Below are 21,436 nucleotides of genomic sequence, written 5' to 3'. Positions count from 1 at the left end.
CCCATGCCTGCACATGTGGGCACGCACACACACACACACACACACACACACACACACACACACACACACATCTCATCCATGCAGGTTGCAGGAGAGTTTTGCAATCCTGGTCAGGCCTGGGCAGGATAAGATGGCAGCTCTCATTCTTTCCTCTGGGTCACAGTGGTTTCAGCCACACAGTAGATGTGAATGTTAACAAAAAAATGTATAATATGAATACACGAATGGATGAATGAATGAAGGGATGAAAATTTTAGGAAAACCTGGAACCTCCTTCCTCTGTCCAGAGAGGTCTGGGAAAGTTTACTGCACTTCTCAGATAAAAAGCACACTCCCAGCAGCCTCAAGGTAAGACAGGAGAGAGTAGGGCAGTGCTCCTTCTCAGCTGGGGGACACCTGTCTCCTGGACTTCTCTCAGAGGGCACTCCAGGCTGGTGACATGCCCCCTCTGGGGCTCCCTCTCTTTACCTGAACCCAGTTTGACCTCCAAGAGCAGGCTGACTTTGCCTGGAAACACATGGAAGCAGGCACACTTTGAATGGCAAGACCCCGAAGGCAACAGTGGCAATGGTGAGATGATGGGTGTGATGCACGGTGGGCCATCCCATAATCAGCAAGGACACAGGGCAGATGACAGAGGTGGGCAGAGCAGGTTTCTGGCCTGGGAAAAATCAGTGAGTGGTAATGTCCTTTCTGTCCTGATCCTGGGGGCCACAGTCTCCTGTCAGTTACATGGCTGTGATAAGCTGACTACTACTGGATTCGTGCCACTGTGTGCATCAGGCATGATGCTATAGAGGCAACAGCATAGAAATAAGAGTCCAGATGCCAGAGTTCCAGTTACCATTCTCTCACTGCATCTTGTGTGACTTTGAGGTAGGTACTTGACTTCTTTGAACATTGAACTCCTAGAAAAATGGGAATAGACAACCTTACTTCATCTCTCTTCTGGGGGAGATGGGACCTTCCCAGGGTTAGAGTGAGAGCCACTCTAGAGAGACTTTAGACACCAGCCAGCAATGCCCTCACTTGACACAGATAGAGAGCTGGGGTCCAGAGAAAGAAGGGGCATGGGCAAGGTCACACACAGTAAACCAGAAGTAGAGCTGGGCTCAAAGCCGGGTCTCTGGCCTCTTGGGCAGTGCTGGTTCCCCTGCCTCAGTCTAATCAGCATGGGTCCTCACAAAAGGAAGTTTTCTAGAGGCTCTAGGTGGCTCTAAGATCTTCTAGCAGGGAGACCAGCACATGCATAGGAGGCTGCAAGCAGTCAATACTGTTGTACAAATTGTGGAAAGGAAACAGAATCCCAGGACCTGTTCCCACACTAGCCAGAGAACTACTGTGTTAGCTGAAAGTCCTTCCTGGTATCTGTCGTCACCCTCACTCTTATCCATTTAAACCCACCGGTGGTAGTTCTGTCTTTAGTGTCTAAGTTCAGCCTTAGTCAACAAGTGATGTTTGCTTGCCTACTGAGCATAAACTGTGCTTAGCAGAGAAAGACAGCTTTCTTCCAAGATGCAGGGAAAATTCATTTGGGTTGAATTTTCAGGGGGCAGAAGATGGTTTCCAGAAAGAAGAGAGAGGAAATATGATGACTGCCATTTTATTTCTTTTAATCACTAGAAAGCTCTGATTTATAGGTGCTGAGCACGTCACATAATACTTTCATAATTGTCAATGGCTTTTCCTCAGAGTCTTTAGTCAGTGGATATCAGGGGCTCTCTACTTCTTCTTTGCTTTTGCTTTCTTTCCTTTGTTTGTTTTGTAGAACTTAGATTCATCTTGGCCTGGCTGGCCAGTGATAGAGAGGGGGAAAAGGATAGGAGCATTGAGGTTCAAAGTCTTCTTCTGAAGTTTCAGGTCCAAAATATCAAAAGTTATCTGTATCTCATATTGAAGCAGCTCCTTCAGGCATTCTATCTGAATGTGAATGGCCTCATTGATGAGATTTTCTAACTCCTGGAAGAAATAGAACATGGCTAGTGGTCAGAGCTCTGGAGAAGGCTGAGGCCGTCTGCAGATATCCAATTCTGAACACATCAGCTCTTTTTTTTCTGTGTTCTAAAACATTCTATTTCCCTCACCAGATCTCTTGGCCACCGTTGTCCCTCTACTTTGTGCTCTGAGAGGCTGACTTATAAGGGCTGCCTCAGTCGGCTACCTTGACCTATAGCTTCAAGTTGAGTTCAGCCAATGGAAGATACTGGCAGGAAATCTGAACCTGGGAAGAGAATGAAGTCTCTTGACTCCCTCTGGATCTGTGGTGGGTTGGCCATGGCTCTGATCCTCTGCCTACAGCCACACCTCCTATCCCATAGCCTTCTCCTACAGCTCTCTTTCTGGATTCCAGTGACTGCTTCTTTCCTTATCCTTTCAGGCCTACTGTGGCAATAACCCTGGTTGAGTGTGTTATTTATTACTAATATGGTTCTGGGCCTATAGGCTAGTCCCATATTCCCCTATCTTCTGGTCAATGCATGTTCCACTTGGATATCATTCCCCTTCCTTCCACTCTTGCCCTCATCTCAGTTTTACATCTCAAAGTTCCAGTAGCAGCTTTCATCAGAAGGGACAGTGAAAGTTTCTCAGAGAGTGTCCTCCAAGCAGCCAGCCATGGAAAGAATGGAAACTTAGCCACCATCTGCCATGTTAAACTTGAGACCCTCTCTGTCATCTCAATCAGGATTATGGCACCATGGAATCCTGGAGACATAGACAATGTAATTATGTGTCTCCAAATTTCCTGCTTGAGCATCCAAACAGTAGAGGAGAGTTTGTGCTTGTCTTGAGGGTGTCAGGTGACAACATACTTGTAGTATCTAACTGTCTAGAAGACATTTCTTTGAGATATCTTATTTTAACTGAAAATATCATGCAAAATCTTGTATTTGCTCCAGAATATCTCCTTGCTTGTTTTTATATAAAAATAATATTCTTACACTAAGTCCTTGGGGAGAGGATTGTGCTCCAAGAGGATGTATCACGTTTATCCTATGGTGTTCAGTGTCCCCACCTCAGGCACACAAGCAGGGGCACACAGTGGAGGGGACCCTAGTTCATGAGCTACATCAGGCAGGAACCAGCAGCAAAGTAATGGGGGCTGGAAGGGCAACTGGGAGGGGCAGGGAAGGACTGCAGGAGTGGGAGGGAAGGCACTCCCTCCCATCCATTCCCTTGTCCACATGTTCTAGAGCAAGATCCCCCGGAGGAGGTGAGACAGGCTATTGCTTAAGTTCTTTTCTTCTTTTAAAAAAATTTCTTTTGAGAGACAGCACAAGCAAGGGAGGGTCAGAGAGAAGAGGGAGAGAGAGGGAGGGAGAGAGAGAGAATCTTAAGCAGGCTCTACGCTCAACACAGAGCCATATGTGGGGCACAATCCCATGACCCTGGGATCATGACCCAAGCTAAAATCAAGAGTTGGATGGACACTCAACTGACTGAGCCACCCAGGAGCACCTGTTGCCTAGGTTTTGTTGGGTTCTTCTTTGCTGGACATCGTATTGCACTAAGATTACCTGGCAGCCCAATGTGCTATTTCTCTGGGAGACTTGACTTAACCTAAGAAGAGTATCATTTATTCTATTGTGTTAATTGCTCTTTAGAGATTTTCCCCATGTTGTACTTCACAGGGCCATTCGCTCCTTGCCTGACAGTTTAAAAACCTTTTGGAATACACAAGCCCTGTGACTCTCCACCCTACCCCAGCCCTAATACCCCCAACATAGGCACCCATGTGTACACATATACACATACTTGTCTCTGTGTTCAAAGATACTGCAATGATGCTGCTATTAAGTGCCTATGCTTAGTTAAAAAATTAATATGGACTCTTCCAGGCCCTTAATAAGTTGGTTGTCCTGGGGCCAATCTAGTCACCATTTAGTAAAGAGCTGGTGGGTCATTGAGACTCTGGCTCCTGGAACCTTTGTGGCCTTAAGACTGGTCGAGATGACAGCCCGATTTCTTCGATCCATGCCACAATCTTATAAGTTCTCCCTGGACCACTAGCCCCACTGCTTTGCCTACCTCAGCATATCACCCACCTTGAGCTGTCCCCAGTGGCCCTTCCTTCACCAACTTTCCCCACCCCCAGGCCCCGATGAATGCCAACTCTGCCGGCAGATGAAGGGCACTGAGACAATCTGTGGTGGTTCAGAGCCTGGGCTTTTCTTTAGACATTGGGATCTGTCAGGCCTTAGTCCAAATGTAAACTCTACCACCTGATACCTTGGTGACCTTGGGCAAGTGGATTAAGTTCTCTGAGCCTCACTTTTCTCATTACTAACATGGGGACATGAATTATATCTCACAGAGATATTTTGTGAAATATGTATGCAAAGGCTGTGGCTGCAGCTCAATGACTGTCTGTCCCCTTCTTCCCCATCCCATGTGTGCAGACAATGGGGTCTTGTCTGCGAGTCTGACTCCAGCCTCCATGTGCTCTTGGTAGGAATGCGCATTTGTATGTAGTAGGTAAGCATCCTCCCCCCTCACGGGTCCAGCCTTACCTCTCTCTTCAGAACCTGGCTGGGTTGCTCGGGCACCTCAGAGAATGTTTTCTGTAGCTTGTGCTCCTGTTCCAGGTGCAGCGCCTCTTTCAGGAGCCGCACATTGGTGCGTTTCTGTACCTCAGCCATACTGAGCTCTGCCACTTGCTGCTCAATCTGCCAGATGTCCCTGTCCATGCCCTTGGCTAGCGGGAGGGGCTGCGGAGGTGCACACACTTCCAGGTGGGTGACAGTCAGGTTGACCTCCTGGTCCTGGCCTAGGACATACTGGTAGAGTTTGTAGTGGCGGATGAAGGTGTTGTGGAAGTAGTCACAGAGGGCCAGCAGGTGAGTGGTATTGAACTGCCCCTGGTAATCTCTGAGTTTATTCCCCAGGATTGTCACAGCCTCAGTGATGGAGCAGCCTGTGGGCACAGAGGGGCTGGGCATTGTCAACTGAGGTAAAGCTGCACTGATAGGTGATCAACATAGGTTCAGAAACTAGGCCCTTTGACCCCAGAAACCATGTCCTACCAGTTACTCTATTTTACCATTTATCAGTTCTTAAAAGTTATGGAGTAGGGGCACCTGGGTGGCTGAGTTGGTTGAGTGTCCAACTTCAACTCAGGTCATGCTCTCATGGTTCATGGGTTCAAGCCCCTCATCAGGCTCCTGCACGGGGCCTGCTTCGGATCCTTTGTCCCCTCTCTCTCTTCGCCTCCTCTGCTCATGCTCTTTATCTCAAAAAATAATGAACACTAAAAAATATCCCCCCCAAAAAAGCTATGGAATATATCACATTTCCCTTTTGCCTTGGCTTCTAGGAAGTTCAAAGCCAAATCTATATAGTAACTTACCTTTATCTCATTTTTAAAATATGACTATCCCACCCCTTACCGATATTTTGACCTTTAACTCTTATTTTAAAGGTTTACTTCCGCTGTTATTTATATTGTTTCCACTCCAAACCCTTAGGAAAGGAAATGAGGATGTAAAAAAAAAAAAAAAAAAAAAAAAGATTCTTGGGGTATCAGGATGGCTCAGTTAGTTGAGTGTCCGACTTTGGCTCAGGTCATGATCTCATGGTTCATGAGTTCGAGGCCCGCAATGGACTCTGTGTTGACAGCTTGGAACCTTGGAGCCTGCTTTGGATTCTGTGTCTCCCTCTTTCTCTGCCCCTCCCTTGATCACACTCTGTCTCTCTCTCAAAAATAATAAATAAACTTAAAAAAGGATTCTAATAAGAGTAGAGTATGAGATGGCTAGAGAGACAGATGTCCAGGCAACCGTTATCTTGGAGATGTGTGTCATAGACTTAGGCAAATATTGCTTCTACCATGCAAACAAAGATCAGTTTTGGGGTTACACCATAGAATGCTTTCCTGAGCGAACTGTATTCTCTCACCCTCTCCATGCACTCCTTTTGCCCACAACTCCATCAAAAGCTGTGGTCAAGGAAGCAGGACTCTTCCCAGCATATGATTGGGTCTTAACACAGGGGGTGGCTCAGTAAAGGGTGTATGCCTTGGTGAACAGACATTGGGCAGAGAGAGGGACAAGAGACAAGTGATAGAGAAAGAACATGCCTTGGTACAAGGATACCTGGGTCCTCACACAGATGCCATCCCTGCCATGCACTGTAAATTCAATTAAGTGTCTCTTGCTTTCTGACTCAGTGTCTACCTCTGCAGAATGGGACTTTGGGCCTGCTGGCCACCAAGTCATATGATTTTGGGGATTCACAGTTTTATCTACTAAAGGTCGATACAAAGTGTTTGATGCACTGAACCTGGATTTCCTTCCGGAGTGGAGGCCCAACCTGTCTGTAGATACTCCTCCTTATCTCTCCTATGTGAGGGCCCCATGTGCTACTGGTGGAGCCTCTCATCTTTCTAGCCAGAGGGCCCCTTTCTCTTTTAGGAGGGGCTGTCTCAGTATTGCCCATGTAGTTGCTTGTAAAATCCTCCACACTCCACCCCCACTGTATGTTCATCTGGCTCCTCACTCTTGGCTTTGTGTGGGCATATTTAACCTTAAATCTCCCCAGAGTACTGAGATGGTAAGTCATCACTGTCTTAGAAAAATATTAGTAGATGGATCACTACTCCACTTTTAGCCTCATTTAGAATGTGCTGGGAAGTGTCACTTGAATTTAGACTTCAGTCTCCTGGGGGAAGGATGAAGAGAGGCATCTCCAATGTGCAGAACAGGAGGCTGGTGGCTGTTTTCTCCCTCTTTCAAGGAAAATCAGCAGGCTCAGAGGTCCAAGAGAGTGCTTCTGTTTCCAGATGGTGTAGAAGGAGGGCACTGGGTTTGGAGGCCTGAGACAGCTCTGTCCCATTCTAGTTGTGACACTGGGCCTTAATTCCCACAGATGTAAAATGAGAGATAATTATATTTAATTGATAGGATTTTTATGAGGATCAAATGAGATGACTTTATCAAGTGCCTTTTACAGAGCCTGCTACAAGGTGGTAATTAATAAACACTGTAAGAAAAGATGAGTTTGTTTCTGCCCTGTGAAAAGTCTCTCCTGGCCACATCTATAGTTCCTTCTTTCCATCTCTCCATCTGTTCATCCACCCATCCATCCACCCCTCCATGCATCCATCCATGAGTGCATGCATGCATGTATCCATCCATCCACCCCTCCATAAATGCATCCATCTATCCACTCATCCATCCATCATCCATTCATCCACCCATCCAACCACCCATTCATCCACCAATCCACCCATTCTTCCATCTATCTCTCCATCTACCCACCCATTCATTGAACCATCCAACCATCCATGCACCCATCCGTTTCCCATCCATCCACCCATTCATCCCCCCCATTCATTCCCTACCCACCCACCCATCCATTTGTCAACTGTTACTGAGTGCCTGTTAGTTACTAGGAACTATGCCAAGTCAATACTATGGCAATACTATGATAAATAAGATGCATTCTTTATTTTTAAAGTACTCACAGGAAAGACACACAAGTAAATGTTACAATATATGTGTAAAGAGAAACAGAATCAGGTGAAGAGGAAGATTCAGTTGAGGATAGGGATTTCCCTGGAGGAGATAATGCATGAACTACCTCTCAGAGGCTTAGTGGGGGGACTGAGCCAGTAAAGATGGTGAGGGAGACACTTTCTGGGTACAGCCTGGGTGAAAGCATTGGGGTAAGATGCTTCATGGCATGGGTGGGGAACAAGCTTGGGTTTGTTGTTGTTGGCATGGAAAAATCGGAGCAGAAAAAGGCAAGGGTTGTGTGGAGAGGTAGTGGAAGACAGATGGGAGGGCCTTGAATGTTGCATTCAGAAAGCAGGGCTTTGCATTATAAGCAGTGCAGGGTCTGTCCAGTGTTGTAGGAAGATTGTACACATGGCCATGCTTGCCTTGAGCTAAATCACATTGACGGTCATATGGTGATGGTGCATGGCTTGGCCCAGTCCAGATGGGATTACTGTGGCCTGACAATGCCAGGTCAGCAGGTGTGGACAGGAGCAGATTTGAGTAGCAGGACCGATGGTCAGATGTGGAGTGTGGCAGCAGCCTGCATAACTCCCAGGTGCTTACATGAAAAGAGTGGTGGAACCACCAATAGAATATGATATAGGTTGGACATTCACCTCTGACATGACCCCTGCCCTCAGAGAGCTTCCAGTTTGTAGAAGAAGTGACAATTAAAAAGATGACATTTCCTTTTTTATGCTCAGTCCCCAGCACAAGGCTTTGTGCACAGTTGGAGCCAATGGGTAGCTAGTGAGTAAATGAACAAATTCTGATGTTAAGTGCAGTGACAGAGCTATTCATTTACCCATCCAACAAGTATTAGGGGCTTTCCATGTATTACAAGCTCTTCCAGGTTCCAGGGAGGCAGTGAAGGGCTAGGGAGAAAACACACAAGAGTATAACTCTGTTCAGGCTATGCGGGCTGGGTGGGCACAGAATAACAAGTGACTTTGTTAGGGAAGTCAGGGAGCAGTTCTCTGAGAATGTGATGAAGGGGCTGAGATGAACAGTGTCAGAGGAGTTAATGGACAAAGAGAGGTAGGAAATAATGAAGCAGGCAAGGGCAACGTTATGTGCCTGCAGATGGAGAAAGCATGGCCCATTTGAGGAACCAAAAGGTTGGGGGTGAGGGACTGGTAGGCTAGAAGGCAGCCAGTGAGAGATTCCCTGGTTCTAGAAGAGGTTGGGCGGTGGACAGCAGCCCAGTGGTGCAGGACCTCCTAAGATCCTGTGGGAGGAATTTGGTCTTTATCCTAAGAGTGATGTTTTTAAAACAATGACCCTTTCACAACATGAGTCAGATCATGGTCTTCCTCTGCATAAAACCCTCCTTTCTTCTTCTCCCTCTGTTTCTGCCTGGCACAATGGCCTTCCCCTATTTTTCCACCATACTATGTATACCTTTGTGCCATACCTTAGCTTCAGATTCTATTCCTGGCTAATGATGCTCTGCCCCCAGATGCTCTGTTCTGCTGAGTGACCTTTACACACGGCACCTGTCTCAGGACCCTCTCACCTGTCACATGGCTTCTGGGTCCCTTCTTGCACAGGTGTGAGCTTTGTGCTGCTCTGATCCCGTGGGCATTTTGTTCTTTTCTTTTTTGCTTTTGGAGAGGGTTGGTTAAAAATCATACAGAATATACAAGTCTCTGTTGTTGTTGTTTTTTAAGGTGCTCATGTACATTACATAACAACATAACAAGAGGTGAAGATTTCTCTAAAAGCAACATTCAAGCAAGTGCCCATGTTTAGGACAAAACTGGGCACTGATGTGCAGAGAGGACTAAGCGAAAGTACAAGGAGATGGGTGCTCACATGGGAAAGGTATCCTGACCCAGGACACGGGGGGACCAGGAGCCAGCAAAGTTCTCCTACAGAGAGGACACTGGAGCCCAAAGGAAGAATGGGAAGTTTGACAGAAGATGGTAGGGAAGGGCCCTCTGGGTGGAGCCCACAGGACAAAGGCTGAAAGTAAATAGGGCACAGCGTGGGCATGTACATGATCCACATGGTTCAGAGTTTCTGGGAGGAAAAGCTGGAGTCTGGGAGACTCTCTGGGGGTGGGAGTGGGGGGCGGACAGAAGGGCTTGGCATCATCAGTTTGCAAAGGGCAAGCTTGTATATGTCACATGAAACAACTGGACTTCAAAACAGAAGCCAGGCTCTTTAAAGAGAATTCATTGATCATTTAAATTTGGCTTCAGGACCAACTGGTACCTTCTGAAATTGCATCCAGAATTTCAATGCACTTTTTTTTCCTGGGGGGGGGGGTGTGCGTGTTCATAGAAAGAATCATCAGATTTCTGAAAGGAAAATTAAGAACTGTGGCTGAGAGCTGCAGAGCCACTCAGAGATCTTAAACCGAGAAGGGAGAGGTCAGATGGGTATTTCAGAGGGATAGTAGTGGTGTGTGGGGATGGCAAACATGATCAGTAAAGGAATCTCAGAGTCTGGGGGACTAGGGTAAGGTCATTGGTTTCTGATAATCAAAGCTGGACTCCAGGTTGGTATGGAGGCAACTGTGTGAAATTTGTGAGGTGAATCATTGCATCTTCTCTGGGCTTTGTGGAGCCAAAAGAATGTACTGGAAAATGCTGTCCCTCCTCCAGCCTGGCCTGTCAGTGCACGGAGCTGGGATCACCTGCATCCTCCAGATGTGGGTGGCCACAACTGCCTCGTTTGCCAAGGCCAGCCCATGATTTTCTCTATTGAACCTGTGGGCAGCCATGCACAGAGCCCAGGTTTGAATCAAGAAGTCTGAGGGCTCAGTTGTGCTGAGTGACCTCAGCAAATGTTGGCAAGTGCTCCCAGCTACCTGTCATCCTGGCATGTGCCCTGTTATGGGCATGAGCTATTGCTTTAGCTTCAAGGTCATAAAACGCAAAAGTGGACCTCGTCCAGGGTCAATGGGGAAGGAGGTCTTGAGTTTGATTCTAACTTCCAGCCCCAAGACTCTTTGGACCAGCTCTGGTTTTCAACAAAGATCATCCAAAACTTGCTCATGAGACACACTTTCTTGGCCCTCAGACCATTCTCTATTTGCCGCAGGTTGAGAAGTTCCGATGACTCAGAAAGCCAGGGATTAAGTCTCAGAGAGAATCTGCCTCTGGCTGCCAGGGGACAGATCTGTACGTGCAAGTTGCTCTTCAATAACAGGGAGTGGCCTTCATTTGCATTGGCTGCTGGGAACTTCCTGAAGACAGTCCCCAAGCCCCTGGAGGCCAGCACCTGCATGGGGACGCAGGTATGGGAGAGGAGGAGAGCAATGAGGAGGTGAAGAGCGGGGCTGGGATGACAATACCAGATGCTCCAGAATCAGGGCAAAAAAGCATTGGGCTTGGACCAGGCATTCTGGACACCTGCCTCCCACCACCCCTCATATTCGGGGTCTGGGGCTGGGTGAGAGCAAGGGAGATATGCCGTGTCCTGAAAGGGCTGGGAACGGTGAAGAGGCGTTGCTCCTTCTGGGTGGGCGTGAGGGGGAGGATCCAGGTGCCACTAGTGCCCCCTGACAAACCAGTTTGGTTGCCCCCGCCTTGGCTCGAAGGGGAGGAACCAAGTCAGGCTGAAGCCTCGCTGGCTTACCTTTCTATGCACCTACCAAGGCTGACCTGGGATGGTGGAAAATAGATGAAAACACAGGACCTGCATCTCCACCCCCATCCTGCATCCTAAATGCTGCCCCCTTGCCCATCTTTCAACTCATGGTAAGGTTCTGCCAAACTCATTTACACCAAGGTGCAAATGACAGAGACAGCTCATGTGCTTTCCTTGAGGTAGCAAAAGACTCTTGTTGAGGGAGCTCCCACTGGTCCCCACATGCCCTAGGTCATCTCAGATTCCATTGAATCCCTCCTATGTGGGAGGTATATAGGCACTTTACTGGTGAGAGAAACTGAGGCTCAAGGACTCAAGGGATTTGCTTAAGGACACACAGCTGGTGCAGTGGGGATCCAGAATTCAAGCTGCAGCTTCACCCAGCCATCTAGTTCCAAGCAGCTTTGGGCTGTCTTTGTAGACCCTTAGAGATGGACACTGGAAGGAGCCCTCAATCCTTTCAGACACATGTTCAAACAACATGTCTGATGTGTTGCAGTAGGTATTACATAGAAATGAGTGCTTCAAAGCCAGAGACCTTGAAGACATGTTGGATCAAAATAAATGAAGAAGGCCCTTAATATGCTAGTGGGCTCGGCAAGTGGCCCCAAAGTGTTGAGCATCTGCAATATTTCTCAAATTTATTTGAGGCAAATAGTCTCTTGGAGCAAGAAGCATATTTGAGCAACTATCTTTTCATATTAGAGATGGGAAACTAAGACCCCCTTTGCCTCTATGAACTGCTCTAGATAACCTCACATAAGTGGAATCATAAGGTACTTGGCCTTTTGTGGCTGGCTTATTTCACCTATGGTAATGTCCTCAAGGTTCATCTGTGTCATAATTTCCTTCCTTCATCGGGTTAATTAATGTTTCATTTTATGCATATAGCATGTTTTGTTTGTCCATTCTTCTGCTGTTGGACAGATAGCCCATATGGATGGGTTGCTTCTACCTTTTGACTGTTGTAAACAATGCTTCCATGAGCACAGGTGTGCAGATATCTGTTCAAGTCCCTGTTTTCAGTTCTTTGGGGGTTTATACCAAGAAGTGGTATTACTAAGTCATGTAGCATTTCTATGTTTAAATTTTTGAGAAGTTTCCCTACTACTTTCCTGCTCACTAAGTGTTTTGTTTTTGTTTTTAAGATAAACCAAGAAATGCTGTAAAGAAAAAAAAATCTACTCCAACAGCAGGACTAGAAAGATTCAGTTGACCTTTTAAAGATTTCCTCGCTTTTCACGTTTCTGGGACTCAAAAAGGGCAAACATAGGGCCATGTATTTTAAATTGTCATGTGCTTTTGCAAAAACTCCTCTCATTGCCCCAAATGGTCCCCTGACCTTGTCCGTTTAGCAAACGCACCCCTCACTGTTCCTCACTCCCTTTCCTCAAGAAGTTGGCATGCTTTTTTTTTTCATTGAAAAGGAAGTGTTTTTATTTTTTAATTTTTTTTTCATTCCAATTAGTTAACATACAATGCTATATCAGTTTCGGGAGTACAATATATTGATTCAAAACTTCCATACAACACCATGTGCTCATCCCAACAAATGCACTCTTTAATCCCCATCACCTATTTCACCCATTCCCCTACCCACTTCCGCATTGGTAACCTCTAGTTTGTTTTCTATAGTTAAGAGTCTGTTGTAGAAGTTAGCATGCATAATGCTAAGGAACTTTGGCAGGAAGAACAGATCTGGGGCCACAAGGTCTCAAGGTTAATGCTGGTTCTGCCCTTATACTGTGTGATAATTCGTAAGTTACCTAACCTCTCTGAACCTCAGCTGCATCATTGAGAAATCCACCTACAGTTGCTGTGGACATTAAAGGAAATGACCCATGAGGAGAGCTCAGCACATAGGGACTGCTGAGTGGATGTCCCCATCTTCTTCACCCCCTAGCACAGTGCCCTGGCAATGTTTGCTGGAGGATGGCTGACTGAGTGTGATGGATTAGGCTGATTCATAGAGGAGGGCCCAGAGGGCAGAACAGAAGTCTTCAGATGGAAGTCTCTCATATGTAGAACAGGAGAGACTTAACTGAGGACCATGGGGGAAGGGAAGGGGAAAAATAGTTGGGGAGAGGGAGGGAGGCAAACCATGAGAGATTCTTGAATGTTGAGAACAAACTGATGGCTGATGGGGTGGGGGAGGGGGAAGGGGGGTGATGGGCATGGAGGAAGGCACTTGTTGGGATGAGCACTGGGTGTTATATGGAAAGCAACTTGACAATAAACTATAAAAGAAAAAAATGACAATCTGGACTAAAAAAAGGAAGTCTCAAAGAGACAGGTTTCAGTTCAGCAGCAGGAAGAACTTTTTAGAAGCAAGAGCTTTCTTTCTCAGAGCAGTCTAGTCTTGAGGGGTGAAGAGGCATTTGACTAATGAGAGGATTATTGAATAATGTATTTGTGGTGGTGGTGGTGGTGGTGGGGCTTGGGTTAGGTGAGCTCTTGGGTCCCTTTTTGATTCTCAGATGTTACAGTGATTTCCATGGAGCTGACAGTCCTCCATAGCCACATCTGGGGCACTGTGGGTACCTTGTGGCCAAGCTCTGCAGCTGTCTCAAATTTAGTAAAAGGAGTCCTGACTTTGATCTTCATCATCATCCTTGCTGTCATTATTCTGAGTTGAAAACGATCCAGGGATAACACTGTCTCAGGGACCTAGACTAAAACCGGGCTATTTTGTACCCACACCTTGTCCCTTCTATTGTTGGGGGGCTCTGAGACTGAGCAGCATGTCCAGCTGACTGAAGAAGGATATGGGAAGTTAGAGGTAGAGCATGAGGTCACTCCAAAGGGCCAGAGGTCGGGTTTAAGGTACTGGAACCACCCACCCACACACAGGTGGCACATCCAGGCCAGAACACATTAGCCAAAGGGCATGGCTACTCTTTGCAACTGGGCCTGCGTCACCCACCACATTGGAGCCATCTTGTTGAGGGTCAAGATCCCAGGCACATGCTGTAACTCCAGTTGACCCAGTTAGGAACCCCACCCCCAGGTGTTCCACACCTGGTTCTCCCAGGTGTCCCGCTCTTCCTGCATGCAGGCAGCCTCAACCTCTCATCGCAGGGTGCTCTCCCAGGCTTCATGCTTCTCAAACCCTGATGTACTCTGTGGACAGTTTCCTTTGATCAAAATGGAAGGTCACATGGCAGGGTATGTGCTCTGCTATCAGACAGACCTGGATTCAAATCCATTTACTGGAGGTGTGACCTGGGGCAAGTTACTTAAACTCTCTGGGCCTCAATTCATTCATCATTAAAATAATGTTTATGATGCAAGATCATGGTGAGGATTATAGATGCCCCATGCAAAAATGACAGGATCATAAAGTCCTCACTGTTCCTCCCTCTACAGGATGTACTCTCCCCCCCAGGGAAGGCCAGAGAAGGTTTCTGTGACATAGTCTTGATTTCTGGCCTACTAGCTGGCACAGTCTCACCTGGAGAGCTGTGACCTTACTTATCATTATGGGCTGAATTAGCACAGTGTCTCCCACAATTCATATGTTGAAGTCTGAACACTCTGTGCCTCCTAACTGTTCTCAGAAATAGGGTCTTTAAAGAGATAATTAAGATGAAATGTGATCATGTAGGTGGCTGTAATCCATGATGACTGGTATCTTTATGAAAAGAGGTTAGGACACATACACAGGAAAAGCCATGTGAGGACACAGTGAGAAGATGACCATCTGCCAAGAGGGAGGCCTCAGAAGAAATCACCTCTGCTGACACCTTGAACTTGGACTTCTAGCCTCTAGGACAGTGAGAAAAAAAAATGTCTGTTGTTGCAACTGCCCAGTCTGTGGTACTTTGTTATGGTGGCCCTTGCAGACTGATATGCTCAGGGAGGTATCTCTGAAATGGCAGTTGCCCATTTGTCCCATGAAATTTTCCTTCAAGATTTCAACCAATGGCTTCTGTGGCAGCTTCCATTCTCCATCAACGAGGTAGTCACCTCCAAAGGGTGCCTCCTTAGAGTCTAGTGGGAGAGGCATTGGATTCAGGTTGCCGCAGAGAAGTTAGTTACCTTCCAAGAAGAGTGAAGGTGCATTTTCTCTCTGTTTGGGCTGGTCCTGAATTGCTGGAGGCTCCCTGATATAGGGTGGGGTACTTGGGGACTGGTGGAGTAGACCCTGGGCATGGCCATGAGTATTCTGGTAGAAAGAACACACACAGAGGAGCTTGGGCAAGTAATGCCTCTGGGCAGCCCCAGACTGCTGGGGGAAGGTGTGGTGGCTACCTTCCATGCTATGGCTGTCTGGATGACATTTCCTGGAGAATCAGGAGTGGCCATAGATGGAACTACAGATACAGTACAATGACCCACTTGCCCAACCACCTCATGCCTCTACCAACTGGCCATCAAGGCCTACTTCTTTCTTTTTTTTTTTACACAAATAGTTTATTTCAAATTAGTTTCCACATAACACCCAGTGCTCACCCCCACAAGTGCCCTCCTCCATGCCCATCCCTCCTCCCCCCCACATCCATCAGTCCTCAGTTTTTGTCAGTATTCAAGAGTCTCTCATGGTTTGCCTCTCTCCCTTTTCCCCGCCATTTCCTTCCTTCTTCTCCCCCTTGTTCCTCACCCAAAAAACAAACAACCCAGTGAAGAAATAGGCAGAAGATATGAACAGACACTTCTCAAAAGAGGACATCCAGATGGCCAACAGACACATGAAACGATGTTCAGCATCCCTCCTCATTAGGGAAATACAAATCAAAACCACACTGAGATACCACCTCACGCCAGTCAGAGTGGCTAAAATGAGCAAATCAGAGAACTCTAGATGCTGGTGAAGGTGTGGAGAAACGGGCACCCTCCTACACTGTTGGTGGGAATGTAAACTGGTACAGCCCCTCTGGACAACAGTGTGGAGGTTCCTCAGGAAACTAACAGTAGAACTCCCCTATTACCCAGCAATAGCACCGCAAGGCCTACTTCTTAATAGCTGCAGGATATGGGACCAGGACAGAAGGAAAGAGGTACTTCTAGTCTAGATGTCTAGGTAAAGCATCAGAGGGAGATCAGGACCTGCCAGACACTGCTGATGACAGATGCCACAGAAGCTATTCCCTACCCACCCCTCACCTGCTGTTACACGCGAGTTAGAGATAGGATGTGCAGCTCTACACATTCAATGCAATTCCAATCAAAATTGCACCAGCATACTTCTCAAAACAAGAACAAACTATCCAAAAATTTGTATGGAACCACAAAAGACCCCAAATAGCCAAAGTAATACCGAAAAATAAAACCAAAACGGGAGGTATCACCATCCCAGACTTTAGCCTCTACTACAAAGCTGTCATCATCAAGACAGCATGGTATTGGCACAAAAACAGACCCATAGACCAATGGAACAGAATTGAGAACTCAGAAGTGGACCCAAAAGTATACAGCCAACTGATCTTTGACAAAGCAGGAAAGAATATCCAATGGAAAAAAGACAGCCTTTTTAACAGATGGTGTTGGAAGAATTGGACAGCAACATGCAGAAGAATGAAACTAGATCATTTTCTCACACCATGCACAAAAATAAACTCAAAATGGATAAAGGACCTGAACGTGAGACAGGAAACTATCAAAACCCTAGAGGAGAAAGCAGGAAACAACCTCCTTGACCTCCACCGCAGCAACTTCTTACTTGACACATCCCCAAAAGCAAGGGAATCAAGAGCAAAAATAAACTGTTGGGACCTCATCAAGATTAAAAGCTTCTGCACAGCCAAGGAAACAACCCAGAAAATTAATAGGCAACCAACGGAATGGGAAAAGATAGTTGCAAATGACATATCAGATAAAGGGTTAATATCCAGAATCTATAAGGAACTCACCAAACTACACGCCCGAAAAACAAACAACCCAGTGAAGAAATGGGCAGAAGACATGAACAGACACTTCTCCAAAGAGGACATCCAGATGGCCAACAGACACATGAAACGATGCTCAGCATCCCTCCTCATCAGGGAAATACAAATCAAAACCACACTGAGATACCACCTCACGCCAGTCAGAGTGGCTAAAATGAGCAAATCAGAGAACTCTAGATGCTGGCGAGGATGTGGAGAAACGGGCACCCTCCTACACTGTTGGTGGGAATGTAAACTGGTACAGCCCCTCTGGAAAACAGTGTGGAGGTTCCTCAGGAAACTAACAATAGAACTCCCTTATGACCCAGCAATAGCACTGCTAGGAATTTACCCAAGGGATACAGAAATGCTGAGGCATAGGAGCACATGTACCCCAATGTTCATAGCAGCACTCTCCACAATAGCTAAAACATGGAAAGAGCCTAAGTGTCCATCAACAGATGAATGGATCAAGAAGATGTGGTTTATCTATACCATGGAATACTACATGGCAATGAGAAACAATGAAATCTGGCCATGTGTAGCAACATGGATGGACCTTGAGGGTGTTATGCTGAGCGAAATAAGTCAGGCAGAGAAGGACAAATATCATATGTTTGAACTATAGGAGGATTAGGAGGAACTTGACGGAGGAACAAGGGGGAGAAGAAGGGCAGAAATGGTGGGGGAAAGGGAGAGAGGCAAACCATGAGAGACTCTTGAATGCTGACAAAAACTGAGGACTGATGGATGTGGGGGGGGAGGGATGGGCATGGAAGAGGACACTTGTGGGGATGAGCAGTGAGTGTTATGTGGAAACTAATTTGACAATAAACTATTTGTAAAAAAAAAAAAAGAGAGAGATAGGATGTGCAGGGCCTTCTGGGCACCCCAAATCTCTGCCACTCCCATATGCAAAGTGGGAGACCTCAGGGTTCCAACACCTCTCTTCTCTCCTCTCCAGAGACTCAACAGGGCATGAAAAATCTGCCCACTTCCTGCGATTTCTTCCCACCAGGACAGAGCTGAAAGCCTTCTGTTCCTCTGTGCTGTGCCTTGTGACTTCTCCCCAGGGCCCACAGAGACAGAAGAGTGGGATTTGCTCAGTGCTTCCTGGAAACTGGCAAAAGAGGTGCAGTTGACAAGACTCTTCTGGCCAGGAGTAGAGAACATCCTGGTGAGCCATTTGCCAGGACAGAATCAGCTTATGTTTTTGAATAAAGGGCCACTCTTTCCCTCCTGGTACTGAGGACCGATTGGATCAGGAAATAAGCCCAGTTGGCACCTGGCCTGTCAAAGCTCTGAATCATTGTTGTACAAACATGACCCTCCTTAAATTCTGTCTGCCAGCTTTGTTATCTAGTATGCAAACAGAACTCAGCCATCCTTAGCCCCAGATTAACAAAAACAAACAAATAAACAAATCCCTGGAGAAGCTCCCTTCCAAGAAGAGTGACAATCCACTCTGGAAATTAGTTGAAACAGAAGCTTGCACGTAAGTTGGTTGAACAGTGAGACCCTGCTGTCTGCATCTTGCACCCCATGATCTATGAGGACCTGACTTGCTGTCTTGCTGGCTCTTCTTGCCCCTTGCTGCCTGGGTCCCCTAACAAGGTCAGTGAACAAGTGCCTTCTCCCCAATGCTGTTGCGCAGTGGCGCTTCCTCACATATGTGTCCAAGACAGGTCATGAGTGCTGGGTGGCTCTATTAGGGGCCAGGTTTAAGGTTGTCTGTCCCTCCATTCTGTTGACCCATGATTTGAATGCATCTGCAGTTATGCCTGCAAGGTGAGGGGAAGACAATAAATAGCACAGACAGCGAGCTCTCCGAGGGGCAGCATGCAGCAGCTTCTACTCCTGGACTGCCAGCACTTTCTGTTCATCCCACCTCCCCTCCATGTGTGATGGGCACACAGGAGCTAACACTTGTTAAGCACTTACTATGTGCCTGTTACTGTGCTATACATTTTGCAGGCCCTATTTCATTTAATCCTCCCAACTGCTCTATGAGTTAGAACTATTATGCCTTTCATTTTAGAGTCAAGGAAATGAAGGTGTAGAAAGGTATGGTAACATTTGCAAGGTTACACGGTGATAATAGTAGAGGTGGGATTTGAATCCAGATCTTCTGACTACAGAGTTTGGTGCTAATCACCCCGCCTTGCACCCTCTAACATCACCTGGACACACAACACTCAGTGAAGTCACCCTGGATGAGTTGAAAACACTAACCTCTCAGCATACAGGGCATATCATATCCATGGGCATCTAATATCCATCCATCCATCCATCCATCCATCCATCCATTCATTCATTCATTTATTCATTTAGGACCCACTGTGTGCCACATGCTGTGTTTGGCATGGGGTTATGAATAGAGAGAGAAAACTGAAATGGGCACAGACCCTTCCCCAGCAGATCCAGCCTCCCCAGGGTCTAGACTTCCTTGCTATCTAACTATGGCTCTTTGGGGGAAGAGTTTAGATCTGAATAGAGAAGGAAGGAGGACACCTTGATGTAAGCAGGGCTTGAGAAGGATGAACAAGATGGCCACCACAGGCAAAAGGGTGCTTGCAGGCATGTGGGTGCCCAGAGAGGATGCAGCTGCAGAAATCCAGGTATGAAGTGTTGAGGGCATTGGGAAGGTGTGGCCACGGCGGGGAGTGGGCCTGACATGAAAGGGCCTAAGGTTGGCTCTGGGGACCTAGGGCATGAGGAGATGGGATAAGGTGAAAGAGTGTGAGAAGACCCTGGGCTGATCTCAGAGATCAATACAGGGGGTATCTCAGAGGTGGTAGACAGCATGAGTGGACAGGGCCTGGGGAGGCGTAGGTTGAGCTGAGAAAGGATTTGGAAACATCCTCCATCAGGAGGGGCTGATGTCAGGTGCCCCTTTGTTCAGCTGGACACTGGTTCAGTTGGTCCCTACTGGGGTTGGGTTCCAGATTAGGAGGAGAGTTTACCCAGAGCTGGTAAGCACCAGAAGGAGAAAAGTGTATATGGGCCAACTCCTTAGAGAATATGGTCCAAACCTGGGCAGTGTGGTTCAGATAACATCAGATAAGAGAGCAAGAGAAGATCAAGACCAGGTCAGGAATTGAGTAGAATGGGAACAGAACTAAGTAAGCAAAGGCAGAGATTTGGGGAGCAAAGTCAAGAGGAACAAACCAGGCACCCTCAATGAACAGTACTGAATGGCTGTCTCCTGCTGCAGGTGTTAAGGCCTACATTCTGGATGGACAGTTGCACTCATGGGAGTGCCTAAAACCCCTGAAGAATGGGTATTATAATAACAGTAACTAACCCACTGCATGCTCACAAGGCTTCCTATGTACAGTCACTGATCCAAGTGCTTTACATAAATGTACTCATTTAATTCTTGTGGAGATCCATGAAGTTGGTATCATTTTTGTCCCCATTTTACAAATGAGTGATCTGAAGCACAAAGAAGTTAAGGGACTCCCACAAAGTAACACAGTGAGGAAATGTCAGAACCAGAACTCAAAGCAGGGCCTCAGCAATGTTAAGGACCAGTCCAGCCCGATACTGGGATTGACTACAGACTGAAGAGGAAAATCCCAGGGAGTAAGGAGGCTTAAGATGAAATTCTATCCCCTGTCTTGGGGGTATTGATGAACTTGTTCATGCTCTTGCTAGTGACCCTGTGCTAGGTTTCTGGGAAGCAGTGTGGGCTTGGCTGCTATGGAGATGTCATCTGGGCCAACCTAACCATCTTCAGGTGCAACAGCCACCATCCTGAATGGCACAATGGGGGGCCCAAGGTGAGCAGGGCCTAGCTCAGGAGGTTTGGTTCTAGTGTGACTCTGTACCCATGGGTTCTGCTAACCCACAGTCAACCTGGTGTTTCTCGCAAGTCAGTTACCTGGGAGCTGAGCTGGGAACAGTCTTATGGGCCTTTTTTCTTGCATCCTCATTTCTCAGACAAGTCTGCCAGTTTCCTTTACTTCCCGGGCCTGCCTCTGGCCAAAGTGCCAGCCCTCTTGCTTTCAGTCCATTGTCCTGCCCCACTCCCTGGGACACAGGGTTGGCGAGCTAGTACTGGCAGCTGGGTCTCTCTGCTGCCCTTGGCAAAGACCTGATGCTGCATTTGTATGTTTGGAAACTGATCTGTAGTGCGTGTTTCATGAAGTACATGCAGCCACATCTGATCATGCCACCTCTGAATCACATCCCGTCCTCTCAAGCCTTGGGTCTTTGTCCCTGTGGTCGTCTCCTAAGATTAACAGCTGACTCTCACTGAGTACTTACAAGGCACCAAACGCCATGCTATGGGATTTATGTATGTAATCTCATTTAATCCTTAAAATAATCCTAGGAAGTGGATGCTCTGGCTTTTTCCACTTTCTAGATGTGTAACCAGAGGCTCAGAGGTGATGTGACTTGCCGAGGACCACACATCCAGTAAGGGACTGAATGAGGACTGGAGTTTTCCCTTTGAGTGCTGAATTCTATCTTCTGTGA

At 47.0% G+C, this 21,436-nt stretch overlaps 1 protein-coding gene across 2 annotated transcripts in view; it reads right to left on the bottom strand.

Moving 5' to 3' along the window:
- Positions 1-1,601: 1,601 nt before the first annotated feature.
- Positions 1,602-21,436, bottom strand: part of CUNH8orf74 (chromosome unknown C8orf74 homolog) — a 28,485-nt gene continuing 8,650 nt past the window's right edge. For both annotated transcript variants that reach the window (XM_039222341.1, XM_039222342.1), the window contains exons 3-4: positions 4,509-4,912; positions 1,602-1,959 (exon numbers count right to left, since the gene is read on the bottom strand). In XM_039222341.1, coding sequence (XP_039078272.1) covers positions 1,723-1,959; positions 4,509-4,912 — 641 coding nt within the window. In that variant the 3' untranslated portion in view covers positions 1,602-1,722. The remainder of the gene's footprint in view (positions 1,960-4,508; positions 4,913-21,436) is intronic.

The sequence above is a fragment of the Hyaena hyaena genome, unplaced genomic scaffold, assembly GCF_003009895.1.
Source record: "Hyaena hyaena isolate Hyena2069 unplaced genomic scaffold, ASM300989v1 scaffold_1104, whole genome shotgun sequence".
Classification (NCBI taxonomy): Eukaryota; Metazoa; Chordata; class Mammalia; order Carnivora; family Hyaenidae; genus Hyaena; species Hyaena hyaena.
The sequence above is the reverse complement of the archived record's forward strand: the minus strand, read 5'-3'. Positions and strand labels throughout refer to the sequence as shown.